The sequence below is a fragment of the Astatotilapia calliptera genome, chromosome 12 (assembly GCF_900246225.1).
Source record: "Astatotilapia calliptera chromosome 12, fAstCal1.2, whole genome shotgun sequence".
Lineage (NCBI taxonomy): Eukaryota > Metazoa > Chordata > Actinopteri > Cichliformes > Cichlidae > Astatotilapia > Astatotilapia calliptera.
Window position 1 is genome coordinate 4,616,299 of NC_039313.1, and position 17,674 is coordinate 4,633,972.

The window sequence follows — 17,674 nt, forward strand, 5'->3', positions numbered from 1 at the left end:
TGTACACCTGTGAGCATGGACGCGCTTGTTTTTTGTTTTTTAAAAGGTTCCTTCATGTAATAATCTGCTAGAGGGTGTGGGGGGGCCACAGCCCCGTCACACCAGGGCGTGAAGCAGGTGTGGAGGAGATCAAAACTCCAGACATCCAGAGGCCCCCAGAACACAAGAGACCAAGGAAGACCAACAGAGGGGCAGCCGCGCCACTGTCCCAGAAAGAGCTGAGGAGAGTCCCAGATGAGGGCTCACTCAGCAGCCGCGGAGCAGAAGCCAGGGGGAGGTGCAGTGACGCGCCCGTGAGCTCCGCCGGCAGCCAGCTGCGCCTGAGTGACCGAGCCCCAGGCCGAGAGGCCGGGGGCACCCCACCTCCGAAGTGGCCCGAGCGAGCCCCAGGCTCCAGGCCCCGATAAGCGGCCGCCAAGGAGTGAGCCGGTGTGTACCTGGACGCCCATCCCCGGACACAAAGAACCACCAACGCACCGATGTCTGAGGGGGTCCGCCACTGGCAGGGGAAGTGGTGGTAGGGGGAGATAGGCCTCCAAACCTTGGAGGGCCTGAGATGTCCCCAGAGAGGTGGCGCCTGACACCCAACCTGACATATAGACACAGACATACAGGCACACACAGATACAAACATCCATTCCCACCCTCATGCTCTCATATGCACTTACTCCACACTCAACCAACGTGGAGACAGACATAAAGAGACGTTGTACACACGATCACACTCCCCAAGCGTACTCTACAAACCGGGTCTAGGTGCCCCCGCCCCTGGAGGGGGGAACTGCACCCAGACCCAGGTGGTGTTTCCCTTTTCCCTGCGGTGGGGGGAGGCAGACCGCCCCAACTCCGCAGCAGCAGGAAGGCTCCACACTCCAGACCGCAGTCGGACGGCCAACTCCTCCTCCTAGTCCTAGCCCCCCTGCTCCAGCAGGTCGCAGAGAATGGGGGTGAGAGAAGACTCCAAACCTCCCTCCACCCGCTCATTGTAATGTTGATGCATGTGTGTTCTAAGGTGCATTTAAAACCCAGGAGGGCATGGAGCTACCTGCCAGAGAGCAGCAGGTAAGCGCATAAGCGCATGGTCCCTCCTGCTAGCCCTCAATGTCTACGTGTATTTAACATTGAGAGGTGGGCAACGACGCCAGGGGTGGGGTGTACACCCTGATGGTACTTTGGATTCCGTGTATCGTGCCCACCCCCAAGATCCTATATGTATGTGTAATGAGAGTGTGAGTAATGTGAATGTCTAAGTTGTGGGATAAAATTGAGGCAGAGGCAGCCAGAAGGGGACAGAGGGGGGGGGTAGCCTCCTCTGTGTGAATTTTTAAGTAACAGTTTAATTTATTAAAGAAAGTTATCCAAACCTACCCGTGTCTATGCGAAAAAGCAATTGGCACTTTAACCTAATAACTGATTGTGTCACCTTGAGGAGCAAGAACTGGAACAGGATTTTGGCCCACTCAGACTTTCCAAAAGGTTCAACCTTTGTGGTTTTTGGCAATGTTTTTTCCCCTTGGAACTGAGAGATATATATATATATATATATATATATATATATATATATATATATATATATATATATATATATATATAATTTTTTTTTTAATATTAGGGGTGCAACGATACACAAAATTCACGGTTCGGTTCGATACTTTGGTGTCACAGTTCGATATTTTTTAAAAAAATGTTCATGCATTTTTAATTTGTCATTTATTAAAATTATAAATATATATTTTAACTCAAAAGTACAGTTTTTAAATTTAACCCTAACCCTTGTGCGTGTTTTTTATTTTGACAGCGAATGCGCACCTGCGGACCACTTATGTGCACCCCTGGTTATTTAGCTCATCATATTGCAGCCACAGAAATTATTTTGTCCATGAAACCATAAAGCTGCACTTTCTTTTTGCCTTATAGTCTGATTTGTCATAACTTTTCCGTTTTGTGGTAAGCTTTTCTTTGGCTGTCACTTCTTCACCCTGACCTGTCTTATTTGGCTCAGCAGAACTGAAATGCTTTTACACGCTCACTCACATAAGCTCAGCGATTCTCTGCGCGATCAACCTCTCACATGTTTAAGCTTGCTGCGGGAGATTTCACTTGTCATGTTTGCATAGTAAGCTAACGATTAATAAGACAATGTCAGAGGAATTGGTGCACAAATTATCATCACTCACAGATCAGTGCTGTCGCTCTCTATACACAGTTCGCACGATTGCAAAGTGAAAGCAAAAAAACAAGCGCAAATTCAAACGCGACTTCAATATGTCACATATTGACAGTGGCTCACCGATGCCAATGACATAATTACCCAGCTACATTTCTGAAAGAATGCAAAAGCATTGACATATATTTTTCCTACAATAGCCCGACGGGCAGGGAAGAGATAGATTTTGGTAGCCCGACTGAAAAAATCGCTAGCTCCGGGACGTCGGGCTAGCGATATTGCAAGCCCTGTATCTGATTGAGGAATCACTCATCTTTGGAAAAGAGAGTTTATTACAGAGAAATGGCTCTTTCCAAAATAAAAGCTATACTATCCGCTTCTTCTGGGCTATATTCTCAGCAGCATAAGGAGAATCATGTGCTAACAGCTGTCTAAATGACTCGGCTAAAGTTAGTAGCATGCTTGTTGTTTTTGTCTTTGCACTAGGATGATGTCGGCGTAAATGTGCAGTCATATTCGTTGTGTTCCCACTAGTGCTTTCAGGTTATTCTCGTTGAAATGACCTTAACGCCACAACACGGCAAATCTCCGTTAACGAGCTACCGCCGATCGCTCCGTGCATGGGGCTAGACGGCCAACACGTTAACGAGCTAACTGCGCTAACACACTAGTTCACACCAATGTAATTGAGCATTGCATGGCACATCCAACATACTGTTTTACTTTAGTCCATGACTCACTTACGTCACATGAAAACCAAAATAATTCCAAACGCCAGATCTGAATGAGGTTCAATTTGCCTGTTGCAAGTAGAGCTTAACTTCTGTCTCGCTAGCTTGCCCTGCGCTCTTCCTTCTGACTATGCTGTCTGTGTTGAGCGCTCAGTGGATCTGCGCTCGACAGTGCAGCCTAGGCGGAGTAGTCGAACGCAGATTCACTGAGCGCTCAACACAGACAGCATCGTCAGAAGGAAAATTGATAAAATAAATTACAAATGTTGTATTGTTCGATACATATGCGTACCGAACCGAAAGCACTGTATCGAACGGTTCAATATCGATACGAATATCGTTGCACCCCTAAAATATATATATATATATATATATATATATATATATATATTACACGTGTGTGTGTGTGTGTGCACTGTATATTTGGATATTGCTTAAAATGGCAATCTGGCTGTAACTGATTTCTGGCTGTCTTTAGCTAAAGATGTTGCTTACTTGCTGGTGTTTGGACTTGCACAGTTAAGTACACATTTGGGCTTTTCTTTGTTTCTTTGTACCGGTCTGGTTTGGTTTTAGACTTGCATACCACGACTGTTGAAAGTAACTTTCCCTGTTTAAAAAAAGGTAATATACACGTTGGTGACAATTTAAAAGAAAAACCTGAACCCTTGACCTCTTCCCGAATTGGATCCAGTGGACTGGTTTTGGCATTTGGGTGGGATGGTCTGCTTGTGCTCTCAAAACAGCAACATGTTTTTAGGTTTAAATTACAAAATGATAAATACACATTGAAAATGCAGACAAAATGGTAATGGACACCCTACCCAAGATCAGTTTAACCATGCAAATTGTTTAGGGTTGTGGCCTGAAACCAGCCGATTCTGCAGTTGTGGCAAGCCCTTCCTCCTCGTTTGAGCCAACAAAGCTTTCAGGTCATCATCAGCTAGTGAAACGCCAACAAGCTGGCTTTTATTGTCCATTGCTTCCCAAGGGTGTTCCCATGGGTGGTCTATGGGATTGAGGTCAGGGTTCTAGGAATACCATTTTAAGACCCCAGTGTTCTTCTGGGTGGTTAAGTATGCTCTGGATCTCCATCATCAATCGTGGATGATTTCTTTTCAGTTTCTATACAGAGTTTCTCTGCACACTTCAGAGTTCATGATTCTGCCAGTAACTAGTTAACAAGTTCAACAAGTTCAAACCTCACTGCTATAAGAAAAGCTGTGTCTAATGTCACTGAGACATGCTTAATATGGTCATGTCGTCCATGTAGCTCTGGCTGTTGGCATGGAAGCCCCACCCACCTGCTTGCAGCAAATTCCTGCCATCGCAGGGTCCCAACACACACAGCAAGACATGATTGGATTGCTGTGCTTGCTTTCTTTATTACTTTCCAACAGTGTTTATCACAGATCGGACGTTAAATGTCCATCTGCTGTCCAATTGTGGCAAAGTACACAAAAAATTGTTCTGTTTTCTTCCTCCTATAAGGCGTACCCATACAGCACAATCTCCTAAATCAGGGAGCTTTCAGTCAGAGATTTCCATAACTGTGTGTTAAATATATGAAAAGAAAACTTCTGAGGATGCTCTTCCCTGATTCTCCTGACATTTTCCCCGAGTTCATGTGTGAAAACAGCCTTACGTGATGTGTATTTGTGTTCTACAACTTAAAAAGCACACAAAGGACATTTAGACTCCTCATAACTGATATTGATAGTGAAGAAAGGCTGTGAAGAGTGATAGTAAAGACTGTGTGTGAACTGGATCTTTTTGAGGACTCTGTGTAGAAGACTTGATACAGGATGGCATATTTTAAACAGCACCTGCACCCCGGAGGCACAGCTGAAATTTGTTAGAAAGGTATTTGTTTTTGAGTACAGTACAGTTGTGACTTGGTAGCAGGTCATTCTGAGTTCTCGGGAAACATAAACTGGTGATACAGTTTACTTTAAATATTAATTCATTTTTACTACGTGTATTTATTTAGCCGTGATACAGCAAAAAGGCTTAGTCACCTAACTGTCTAAACATTTATGGCCCACTGCAGCATGCTGGTCAGCTTCACAGCGTTCTATTTAAAGTCAGATTTACTGTGTGTCTGTGTATTTATTTCCATTTTTAAACGGCAAACTTTTTCTTGGGAAAATAACAGAGCACTGACTCAGAGGTAGATTGGAGTTGGGTTTGCTTGTGCACAATAAATCACTTTAGCTCACTTTTCCCCTCGTAAGTGAACTCAAAGACATCCAAGTTTGTGCAAAAGCACTTACTCTTTGTCTCCAGCTGCTTCCCAAATCCCTTTTCTTGCTATCGTGGCATCAAGTCAGATTCTACGAATAAAACCTCAGTGAAACCTCCTCGGTTTTTTTTTTGGGGGGGGGGTTGTCTGTTTTAATAGCCAGGTTTAGCACATTGTTGGTGAGAGGTAAAAAGCTCTTCATTTGTTGGAGAGAGTATAGTTGTGTCATCTGTTACTAATTTGGTCTGTCACTATGTAAGTATGTTCAGGAGCCTAGATTAAATCGTCATTAGGAATCTTTTCTGGTTTGTCAGGTTGTTTAAATAAAGCAGCAAGGATTGTGAACTGGTATATGTGTGGCTCACATTAGAATGGCACTAAGTCATGTCTTAGCAGCTCAAGGTGAAATGTATTACTTTGGGTTTTTTGTGGTGTTGGGTTTTGTTTTTTGTTTTTTTTTTTTTTTTGCCTCTCATGATATGCCGGATATTTGAGCTTTCGGTTGATCTGTGGGAGGTGGAATCTCGTTTTCCTTTTTTGGTCCTGCTGAACGTTCTTTGCGATGATAGCAAGATGCTTTCCCTACCTCCTGTTTGTTTGTGCTGAGGCCAAGACTGCAAAGCCACATTCTTTGCACATACGCCCCCAACAGCGGCCACTTATTCTGGTATCATTGTTGCAGCTAAAAGTCCTAACTGAGAGAACAATTACAAACACATGACACCCATCTAGTGGAGGCTGCCCTTTAGAGGCCATTAAGTCAGTATTTATTCTGCATTCCTGAATCTGGGGGTGTACAGTATACACGGGATATTTTTTAAATATGCAGAAAACTAACAATCCACTAGAAACTAATCATTGTAGGCTTCACAAATAAAATAAAAATAAAATAAAAAAAAGCAAAATTAGCTCCCAAACACCGGCTGTATTGAATAAATTTCTGAGCTCAGGCAGAGGTTTCGAGAAGTGCTCAGCTATTTGATGTGGTCCCAGTTTTTTTTTTTTCTTAAGAGTTCAGGGAATTGTCTCTGTGGAAAGAATTCTTCTTCCATGGAAAACTGGAGCTATTGCTCTGGAGGCTGACGCACATTACCTTTCTTCTGTCTCCTTTCCTTTTTGTGTACAGATTGAGCCGTAAATGTTTCAGCATCAGAGAGCTCACTATGAAGAAGACGGTCCGGCCAGGGGTGAGTAAGGGGAGCGCCGATCGAGGAAAGTCAGAGGCCGTGACTACAGGCGGAAAGCCCCCAGCCAAAAGCACCACCGTTGCCCCTCTGTCTAAGGTAAAATTCATCAAGTGATGGAGCGTGTAGCACCTGAAGGTTTCTGATTTCATTAATTTTTCTGTGAGCGTGTTGACTTTTTCTTCTTTCAGGTTAAAAGCAATGATGACCTCTTAGCGGCTATGGCTGGAGGGAATCCTTCATCAAGTAGTGCCGTCACTAAGACCAAGAGGACTACGTCTGTTGGCACAAGCGCTAGCAACTTAGACAGCAAGCCAAAGACAACTTCAGGTATCTCAAAAAAATGTATCCCACAGGTTTGGAATGTATTCGTGGCTGGAGCTGCTCCTCCTGGAGCTTGCTTCTGCCGGAGATTTCTTAATGTTAAAGGGGAGGTTTTCTTCCTCACTGTTGCCAAGGGATTGCTCATCTAATTGTTGGCCTTTTCTCTGTATTATTGTAAGGTCTTTACCTTACAATAGGAGGTGCCTTGAGGCACCAAAATGATGATGTTGGGACATGAGCGAGAGACCCAAGCAGCACAATGATAGTGAAGATCATCACAACAGCAGCTGCTGGTTAGCGGCAGCTTAGTTGTCAAAATAAGAGCATGGGAATTGTCTACTAGCAAAAAAAGAAAAAGAATGAGACAAAAACATTGCTAAACTGAGCTCTTCATATTCTCAGATAAGCTGTAAAAATTTTTTTTTCAGTGTTACTTCACCAGGATAAAAGAAATCCACTTTTTCTTGTAGGTACTTCATCCAAACGTGCATCATCATCCACTTCCAAGGAGCCAAGTTCATTACGAGACCGCCTTCGGTCATCCACTGCTAAAAAGCAACTTGCATCAGGGACTGTAGCTGGGGATGTGGCCTCAGGAAAGCGCTCTCGCCGCCAGATCCTGGCAGAGTCCGAGGGCCGTATGAGCAAGTCTAAGTCAGATGGCCAGATTAATGATAAAGTGGCTCTGGAAGCCAAAGTCAAAGACCTTCTTGGTTTGGCCAAGAGCAAAGACGTGGAAATCCTTCACCTTCGCAGCGAGCTGAGGGACATGAGGGCCCAACTCGGCCTTGGTGGGAAGGAGGTGCCACAGGAGGAAGAAGCTGGGGAGGAAGAGAAGCCCCAGGTTTCAGCCATCACGGCCGCTGATGTGGAGTCCACTCTGATTCTCTTACAAGAGCAGAATCAAGCCATCAGAGAGGAGCTCAACCTGCTGAAGAGCGAGAACCGCATGCTGAAAGATCGGCTGAATGCTCTGGGATTCTCCCTGGAGCAGAGGCTGGATGGCTCTGACAAGCTGTTCAACTACTCCTCCCTGAGTCCAGAACTGGCTGCAGGCAGTGGGCACAGCGATGGTGGTGGCACAGGTACTATGACCTCCTCAGTGGAAGGCTCTGCCCCTGGCTCATTGGAGGATCTTCTCACAGGACACCAGCATGGAGGCTCGGCAGACAACCTGGATAGTGAGTCAAGTGAGGTCTACCAAGCTGTCACCTCCAGTGACGATGCTCTGGACGCCCCATCTGGAGCTTCCTCGTCATCTGAGTCAGAGTGTGCACCTAGCAGGGAGCGTTCACGGAGGGGTAGCAGTGGCAATGCCAGTGAGGTGTCAGTAGCCTGTCTGACGGAGCGCATCCAACAGATGGAGGAGAATCAGCACAGCACAGCTGAGGAGCTTCAGGCGACACTGCAGGAACTGGCTGACCTGCAGCAGATCACACAGGAGCTGAATGGAGAGAACGAGCGGCTCGGAGAGGAGAAAGTCATCCTCATGGACTCCTTGTGCCAGCAGAGCGACAAGCTGGAGCTCTACGGCCGCCAGATTGAATACCTGCGCTCGCTCCTCGAAGAGCATCATATATCCTACGTGCTGGAGGAGGACATCAAGAGTGGGCGCTACATGGAGCTGGAGCAGCGTTACGCAGATCTGGCGGATAATGCCCGCTTTGAGAGAGAGCAGCTACTGGGGGTGCAACAGCACCTATCCAACACGTTAAAGATGGCTGAGCAGGACAATGCTGAAGCTCAGGAGATGATGGGAGTGCTGAAGGAGAGGAACCAACAGATGGAGCGCCTCCTGGATTCGGAGAGGCAGGATCGAGCTGCCATGGCGGCCACACTGGAAGAGTACAAAGCAGCCGTGAGCAACGACCAGGCGGAGCTGAGCCGCTGCCGAGCCCAGCTGGATCAAGAGAGGCAGAGAGTGGCCGAGTTGTACTCTCTGCACACTGCGGGGGACAAAAATGACATCTGTCAGCTGCTGGAAGGTGTTCGGCTGGGGAAAGAGGAGGCTGAGGCCAAAGCTGCAAAGATGCAGGAGGAGATGGAACAGGCCCACGGCGAACTCAGCCGGCTGCAGGAGACTTTCAGGAAGGTTAGTTCAAGGACAGTGAGTGGAACATGAGATCTTCACGCAAATAGAAGCTAAATTGAGGCGTTTGACCTAAATGTCTTTACTTTAATCTAGGGTGCAACAACTCTCAGTTTTTGGGTTATGAAAATTACAGCTTTATTACTGCCTGTCCATCAGTGTCTCAGATATCACAAATTTAATATCACCAGCTCTCCAGAGTCAGCCTTTAGCAAGGAATGGTACACATTCTCAAAGACTATACAGAGCTAACTGCACAGATGTGTAGTTATAATAGCAGGCAGGTTATTGTGAAGATTTATTGCAGTCAGTTTTTACCTAATGTCTTGTCTACTGTCTAATTAAATGAAGTATACTTTAATTGTTTGTGCGCAGCTGGACAGTGAATACAGAGACTTCCAGGAGCAGGCACAGCAGCAAATGGCTGAGCAGGATCGTGCACTGGAGAAGCAGCGCATGGAGCTGCAGGAGAAGGACACAGAGATCGCTGACATGAAGGAAACCATCTTTGAACTGGAGGATGAGGTGGAGCAGCACCGAGCTCTGAAACTCCACGACAATCTCATTATCACAGATTTGGAAAGTAAGTGGGCTGCAGACACACTCTAACTCGAGTGGACGCTTGTGCTGAAGGCCAACTTTTATCAAGTAGTAGAACAATGTGAGCATGCTCATCAGCTTGCCTTAGAGATTCTGATATGAAAAGGACGTCTGCTTTTGAATCAGTGCGTTCTTTAATGATAGCATCACCAAACATTGCCTTCTGATTTCAGACTCTGTGAAGAAGCTGCAGGACCAGAAGCACGACATGGAGAGAGAGATTAAGATTCTTCACCGCAGGCTGAGAGTAAGTGGACATTCGTACTGAAAGGTGCTCATCTTTTAAAAACTGCTGACATCCAACAGCCTAAAAATCTTGATAGCCACGCAGCTCGGGTGCAAACAACACGAGGCACCCATGAAGTGACCTGGGGAGTCACACGTAGCGCTGGACCATTTTTTGCTGTATATCATTCCCTTCCCCTTTCCCATATTTTGTTCCTCTCTCTACTGACCATGTCAGATGAAGCCATAAAAATCCCCCAGTCTCATTGTCAGCCGGCCAAGATGATGAAATATGATCCAGGAAGCACAGCTGTAGCACCAGAACAATGAGTTTTGAAGTCTTATCAAATAAAAAGTATTGTCCAGCAGTCAGTGGTGCTTTCAGGAAGGACTTTTGCAACTCTGGAATGTAATCACAGCAGCCATAACTTTTATCTTCTGTCACAGGAGTTCTGGGATACAAAATCGAAACATGCTGTTGCAAAGTCAGCCACACAGAATGTGAACGTGCACACGTTTGTGAAAGAGTGTGGATTGAGGCTGTTTGATTATGAGCAAGTAAAGGTCAAATTATACTAGAAGGAACAAAAACTAGGTTTTAAGACAGTACTTTGTATAAAATCTGGATACTAAATAAATGCAGTATTATGACTTCTAGCTCCACAAACCAAAATTTTTCCATCACTGTGGAATTTTCAAAAGGTTTGCTGCAGAATCCCCTGATATTTTGACACAAAAAAGCAGATAGAAAACGTAACAACTAACTGGTAAACAAAGCGGGGCATTTTTAGAAGCGCAGATATTTCCTTTAGGAGCTGATGGAAACCTAAACGGAGCGCAAAGGGGAATTCATGAAGGCCTGATTTTAAATGAATGCTAATGTTTCTGTCATAAGGAAAGTCTGTCATTACAAATAGGAAAAACTGCCCTCTGGTGGCCAAAAGAATTTATCCATACTGCTAAATACAGTATTGATAAAATACTGCTGAGGGGTCTGCTGTTATGAGCATAAACAATGTTCAGCTGTTTGTATCATTACGTGTGTGTGTGTGTGTGTGTGTGTGTGTGTGTGTGCAGGAGGAGTCAATGGAGTGGCGTCAGTTCCAGGCTGATCTGCAGACCGCTGTCGTCATTGCTAATGACATCAAGTCGGAAGCACAGGAGGAGATTGGTGACCTGCGGCGCCGACTTCAGGAAGCACAGGAGAAGAACGAGAAGCTGAGCAAGGAGCTGGACGAAGTCAAGAGTCGCAAGTAAGACCCACAGAGAGATGCATGGAAGAGCTGCAACAGTCAGCTCCTAATTTATTTATTTATTTATTTTTAGGAGAAAAAACTGGGATATTTCATATTTTCATTAAATTTGATACTAGATGCTCAGTAGCAGGGCTTGTGCTAAATCCAAAGTTGAATTAAAAACAAAAATAAGTTGTGAATTACACATTCTGTTTTCTATCTCGGTAAATTACTGAGCAGAGGCATTTTTGCATTGATAATGTCAAAACTGACACCACAGGTGCTCTGAGTGCACATGCTCAGTGGAGTGCTTTGTGTTTTCCAGGCAGGATGAGGAGAGAGGCAGAGTGTATAACTACATGAATGCAGTGGAGAGGGACCTAGCTGCTCTCAGACAAGGGATGGGTCTCAGCAGGCGATCCTCCACCTCCTCGGAGCCCTCACCCACCGTCAAAACACTCATCAAGAGCTTCGATAGTGCCTCACAAGGTACAACACTGTCTTTGTTTTAGATTTTTAGACCTTCACTGCTGCTTTTGTTGTATTTTTTTTCCCAAATTCCCTCACCAAAGAGAGCCCATATTGTTAGTTAGTTTTTTGTCAAGAGTCACCAGTCTGACTAAGACAAGTGACATAAATTTAAGTCTTACCCCCCAACAATATATTCTCAATACATTTTCAGCATTTTTATTGATTTACTGCAGACAGGACTCCTGACATATCAGGCTTGTCTGCTTGCTGAAGAAGGTCCCAACTAAACTTTATATGACTGGATGTGAAGCTTTGCTTCTTTATATCTCAGGTCCAACGTCAAATGGTGCCTCTGTGGCTCCAACACCTCCAACAGCTCCGGCTGCTCCGTTACCTCGAACCCCCCTCAGCCCCAGTCCCATGAAGACGCCCCCAGCAGCTGCTGTTTCACCCATGCAGGTACTGGAAAAGGTTTTTAATTAACATGTTAGCATTTTTGTCCCTTATTAGCTTACTGCTTTACATACTATTTCACACTAGTGCAAGGTCAAAAATTATATTCCTCATTGAGCACATGCTTATGCTTCTTCCAAGGTGCCATAATGAATCCTTTTAAAGTAGTCTTGAGCACCTTCAAAAATAATTTCTGAAGGTCTTTCAGAAGAACAGGCAGTCCTACAAAAAACATGTACATCAGGTGAACAGTATCTGAAACTCATGTCATTTAGAAATAGGAAAAGGTCCAGCAAAGACCTGACACAGGACCTGAGAGATCTGGCCCTTCAGCTGAAGCATCTACTGTTCACTGAAGCCTTGTCTGTCAAGAAGCTGTTCTTAATAAAGGAAATTTATAAGGAAAACCTGAGGACTGAAAATCAGTGGTAACAGGTCTCACGGATTCAAGTTTTAAATTTTTAGTTAAATTGTCAGTATGTAGAGCAGGTTCAGGAGACAACAGTGAGTGTCTACAGCCATTTGTAAAACACGGAAGAGGCTTTGAAATGAGTTGGAGCTGCATTTGAGCCAGTGATGGTGTTGTGGATCTTACCAGCGTCCTGAAGAAGAAACTAACTATTAAAAAAAACTTTCAGTTTGGCCTGGACTGTGGACAGTCCAGGCTTGAATTATTAAGGTGGTCACACCAAAAAATTTAAAGAAATGAGGGATAGCTCAAGACTTTTGCACAACACTGTACATTTTAAGCATTGGGCTTCTAAAGGGTTTGAGTGGTGGGGATTTTTGGGTTCTTCTCCTTTTCACATAGTATTGCAGGCTCTTATACTTGATCATGTGACACTCTCCAATGATATCAGCGTGACTTTGTGTTGTGCTTTTAGCTCAGATAACATTACAGAAGTGAAGCTCCGCCTACTGTTTTACAAATCACTGCATTCAGATTTTTTTTTTTTTTTAACTGTGCAATAAAAGGTGTTTTTCTGCTGTTTCAGAGACACTCCATAACTGGGTCAATGTCATCAGCCAAGCCGCTCTCCTCTTTGAGTGATAAGAGGCCCAGCTACACAGACATCTCCATGCCAGGTACATATTCTACATAAAAAAATAAATCTGTTTCTTTATGTAGGAACTGTTGCTTTTCATAGCTGCTGGGTGTACGCATATAAACATGCAGAATATTGTCCTGTTCATGAGGATTACCCATATAATATTTCAGTCCTTTGTCACAGTGATTAATAGGATTAATGGGCTGTCCCCTCTCTCAGGGTATATGGAGGGACTGTTTTTCTCAGAGGCCTGGACCTTAGCAGGTTTCCTGTATGTGTAGAGGATGATAAGCAGGAAATAATGAGTGCTTGGTTTGCTCGGTTCATTCTCAACACTAATGAGTTCAAGTGTTTCATGTGAACGTGCAGTCTTGGCCATAGCCTTCAGTCGTCCATTTATTCTTCACTGATTTATTGTTTTCTTGGTGAGTGTGTCGGCCTTGTGCGTCGGTATTCCCTGAACTCGGAGGGACTGGAATGTGGCTTTCTACTGACCTCTGCCCCCACCATGACATCTCATTTCAGAGGAAGTTGCTCATAGAGTAAATTGTTCTGTATGTGTTTACTGTGATGTTTACAGCCGAGCACCTTCTCAGGGGAACCTCAGCTAGCCGACCTCCATCTGCCCTCCAGAGGGTCTCCAACATTGACTCCTCCAAGGCGATCTCAGGTTAGAGATGCTGGCTATGTTTTATGAACTAATTATGAAGTAACTCAACCGTGGCTCAGGGGGTTGGGAATCGCATCTGTAACCGGAAGGTCGCCGGTTCGATCCCTGGGCTCTCTGTCCAGGTCGTTGTGTCCCTGGGCAAGACACTTTACCCTACTTGCCTACTGGTGTTGGCCAGAGGGGCCGATGGCGCGATATGGCAGCCTCGCTTCTGTCAGTCTGCCCCAGGTGTGGCTAAAACTGTAGCTTGCCTCCACCAGTGTATGAATGTGAGAGTGAATGAATAGTGGCATTGTAAAGCGCTTTGGGTGCCTTGAAAAGCGCTATATAAATCCATTATTATTATTATTATTATTATTATTAACTCGGTCAGTAGTTCAGTACGAAAAGCTGAGTTTGATTTCCTCTCCCGTGACTTAAACAGTGACCCGCCGGAGCAGTGAGGAGATTAAGAGGGACATGTCAGCCTCGGAGGGGTCTTCGTCATCTTCCCTGATGGCGATGAGTGCTGCCTCCTCCCCACTCTCTCTGTCCTCCTCCTCCCCAACCGCCTCCATCACTCCCACAGCCCGCAGCCGCTTAAGGTACCACATGTTGATCCACTGATTCACCTCTGATGTGTTTCTAATGTGCTCACATTGGCACTTAAAAAACATTGTCTGTTTCCATTCTTGTCAGTGATTTTAATCTCATGTTTCTTGATCCCTTTTTTGTGTTTATTTTTTATTTTTTTTCCATAGCCCAGCTCATGATGGCTTTTCTTTACTCATTAAGTAAATCAGATGAACTTGTAATCTGTTGCCTTTTTGGTATGGAAAATGTCTTAAAACTGATTGCTTGTGCTTTTCCTCTGTTTCTGTTACAGAGAGGAGAGAAAGGACCCGCTGTCAGCACTGGCCAGAGAGTACGGAGGCTCTAAGAGGAATGCTTTGCTGAAGTGGTGCCAGAAGAAGACTGAGGGCTATCAGGTAGCTCTCTTCTGTCAGTGTCCCCATGATAAAAAGCAACTGTACATGCTGACTGAGGTGTTTCAAAAGTTACAGGTAAAGTGCAGCTGTAGTCGTACACTATATGTGACAAAGAGTATATAAAGTGCTTCTGCATCTCTAGAGGGAGCTGCATACAATCTAAAGGCTGAGTTCAAGTTTGAAAATAGAACGTGGGGGTGTGGAGTTAGAAAGAAATGAGATCACCAGACCTCTGAAGCCCACTCCTCATCTCCGCTTGAGGCTTCTTGCACAACCATTCTGACATGTTGCCTTGTGGAAAATTACTGCCTTTGCAATTCTAATAGTTAAAGGTTTTAGCACTAAACTTTCTGTAGCAATGGCTCATATTGGCCCATGTTTAATGTAATGAGGTCAGCGTATGTACTGTTAATGATGTATGTGAGCCAAAAGCTTAGGTTTCAGATTACTCTGAGTACCTTTTATTTGTCAGGAGCTGTTAGTCAGATGGGAGTTAAAGTGGCTTTTTTCAATCAGATAGAGGATGAACTGAGGGGCTGCACACAGCCCAGTAGAAGCTAAATAAGGATTGTATTGAACTGTCAGTGATGGAAAGCTATTCTAGTTGAGTCCAAGAATAAAAAGATGAAGCTGGAATTTTGTGTGTTTGCGATCTTTGTGTTCCGATTCTGTGTATAAAGTTTTTTAGCATGATCAGGGGGTGGACGTGATCCTCCAAATGAGTGTTAAAAACAACCTACTCACACTGTGGAAACATGTTTGCAGATGCTAGTTGAATGCTTTTAATGAGAAGAATCAGCGGAGGGTGTGCATAAGCAGTAACATGATGCAGGTCTAATGTGGTGCTAAGATTGCACAGTAAACTGTTATCAGCGAGATAAAATGAAAAACATGAAGGCGGCATCATTTCCTCGTTCATAGGTAGATGCAGTGGTGCACTCTGCCACGGGCAGCGATACCTCATTGTAGAGAAAGGTAAATAATGTCACAACTTTAACTCCTGAGTTGGGATGAACTCTTTGTCTCCCTTTACACCCTTTAACTTTGCAGTACCCTTTACATGCTGCTGCAGACTGACTGCTCTGCGTAGGTCTCACTTGTTAATTTCACCGCAGGCTCTTTAAAGCTATGGTTAAAAAAAAATAAAGATAAATCCAGTGACGACCTCAGAGTGATTTAAGCAGCAATAAACAGATGTGCCAAGAGTCCTCTGCCATCACCCCAACCCTTTTTATTTGATCTAAGGTATAGTTACCATGGCATCTTAGGTCTTCACCAGGAAGTGGGCAACATTTAGTATATCCTGTGATGTAGTTTTCTGATAAACACAGTGCTCTCTCTGCATCACTGCATATGGTGTAGATTATAGTTATGACATTAAAGATATTTGAGGATATAATTTAAGTGGTTGTTTGCAGGATGCTGTAAATCTTTTGATTTTAAAGGTCAGATGGCAGCTGATAGTGGAAAAGATGATAGATATGATATGATATGGATGAGTAGTGTTGACACTTCATATAAAATCCCAGGACCGTCATCAGATCGAGCAGATAAATCATTTTAAATGGTTCCGTGAAAGCAGAATTGATTATGAGCAATAGTGTTGTCTGAAACGATGTGGAGATCGGCCGTCTGGCGGTGACGTTCATGATGTAAAGGTCCAAAGGATGAAATGTTGTACAGTCATGTTTGACACCTTACCCAGAAAATAGCTTCCTATTGATTTGTGGTCTGGATTGTAAATGTTCTGTCGAGTATGATCAAAGTTTAAATGCATCACCTTTGTGTTGTGTTTTTTCTTTTTTTTTCTTTTTTAAAGAACATTGATATTACCAACTTCAGCAGCAGCTGGAACGATGGCCTGGCCTTCTGCGCCGTGCTCCACACCTACCTGCCCGCACACATCCCGTACCAGGAGCTCACCAGCCAGGAGAAGGCAAGTGACGTTCGGAAGAAAAGCTCAAACTTCTTTTAATCATCAGGTTTCATTACATGTGACTTAAACTGTGGCTTCTTTTCATCAGAGGAGAAACTTCACCTTAGCTTTCCAGGCCGCAGAGAGCGTGGGCATCAAATGCACTTTGGTAAGCTTCATTAAAATAAAACCCCAGGAATGAAGATAAAATACAGCAAAAATCCTGACACAAATTTAGAACGGATGGCATAGAGAATATACTTTTCATTGCTTTTCAATACGGCAGCCAAGCTCGCACAGATTGCTTGTTGTGATCTCTGGCTGGAGTTAACCTGCAGTCTGCTTTCTAATTGTGATCCGTTTATAGTTCTGCTTTTAACCTCATAAACTTCACTCAGCTGCTTGTGCATCTATCATCACAGATCTGAGCTATACACTGACTTTTATTTCAAATTTGGACAGCGTCCTAAGTTAGTACAAGCGTACATGCGTTTAAACAATGTGCGGCTTTAGCCAACATGGATTTCTAACTGCTACACCATGTTGGCTCAATGAAAAGTCAACGTAAGGTAAGGTTACCTGAAAAGGAATGGTCTTAATATGAATCTACAAAGCCTTCCTTCTTCTTTTTTAGTGTATACTGGTTCTCTGTCAACCTCACTTCGTCTGTCACAGACTCTCTGATTCTTTTTACCAGTTAAGCAAAGACTGTATATATAAAAAAACAGACATAATAACCAAGACTTACTGCATTGCTATCTATTGCAGACTGGCAACCAATACCAGCTAGGTTGGTTATCAGTGATAATTTTGACAGAACATTCTGATTTAGTTCGTAATCTCTAAAATATAGAGTATAAAGTTTGTCCTGTTTTTAACAGGGAGAGTTGCTCACCTCGCTTCACTAAGCACCCATGACATCAAATTGCGAAATGTGTCCATATCTGCTATTCTTTTCCTCCCAAGAACTGATATTTTGTCACAAAGATCAAATATGCGCTACTAAGCTTTACAGCACAAGGAGATTACTTCTGATTGGATTGATTCCAGACTCGTCCCGCCTTTGTATACAACTTAATAGGCTCTGATTGGATTTTTTTTTTTCTTCTATTTTCATCTTGTCAGTACATTTCATCTTAGATATAGTCTTGTTCCACAAAAAAAGGTTGTTGACAAAAACTATTACAAAGGTTATTAAAGAATGAAATTATCACTGCTATCTATAGACTGCTACCAGCTTTTTAAATAGCGTGTTAAGGTGATCACCCTCGTGCTGTTTGTCAGATAGCTCCCCTGAAAATGCTGCAGAGGGGCTCGGGCATGATTAGGAGGTCCAGCAGTGACTTGAATG

General features: G+C 44.0%; 1 protein-coding gene across 1 annotated transcript in view; it reads left to right on the forward strand.

Annotated features, from left to right (window-relative positions):
• Positions 1 to 17,674, forward strand: part of specc1la (sperm antigen with calponin homology and coiled-coil domains 1-like a) — a 28,246-nt gene that overhangs the window by 6,298 nt on the left and 4,274 nt on the right. The window contains exons 2-15 of the mRNA XM_026187540.1: positions 6,267 to 6,423; positions 6,516 to 6,654; positions 7,119 to 8,740; positions 9,113 to 9,320; positions 9,511 to 9,584; positions 10,640 to 10,815; positions 11,123 to 11,286; positions 11,600 to 11,727; positions 12,717 to 12,807; positions 13,351 to 13,440; positions 13,865 to 14,024; positions 14,306 to 14,408; positions 16,228 to 16,344; positions 16,433 to 16,492. Coding sequence (XP_026043325.1) covers positions 6,304 to 6,423; positions 6,516 to 6,654; positions 7,119 to 8,740; positions 9,113 to 9,320; positions 9,511 to 9,584; positions 10,640 to 10,815; positions 11,123 to 11,286; positions 11,600 to 11,727; positions 12,717 to 12,807; positions 13,351 to 13,440; positions 13,865 to 14,024; positions 14,306 to 14,408; positions 16,228 to 16,344; positions 16,433 to 16,492 — 3,252 coding nt within the window. The 5' untranslated portion in view covers positions 6,267 to 6,303. The remainder of the gene's footprint in view (positions 1 to 6,266; positions 6,424 to 6,515; positions 6,655 to 7,118; positions 8,741 to 9,112; positions 9,321 to 9,510; positions 9,585 to 10,639; positions 10,816 to 11,122; positions 11,287 to 11,599; positions 11,728 to 12,716; positions 12,808 to 13,350; positions 13,441 to 13,864; positions 14,025 to 14,305; positions 14,409 to 16,227; positions 16,345 to 16,432; positions 16,493 to 17,674) is intronic.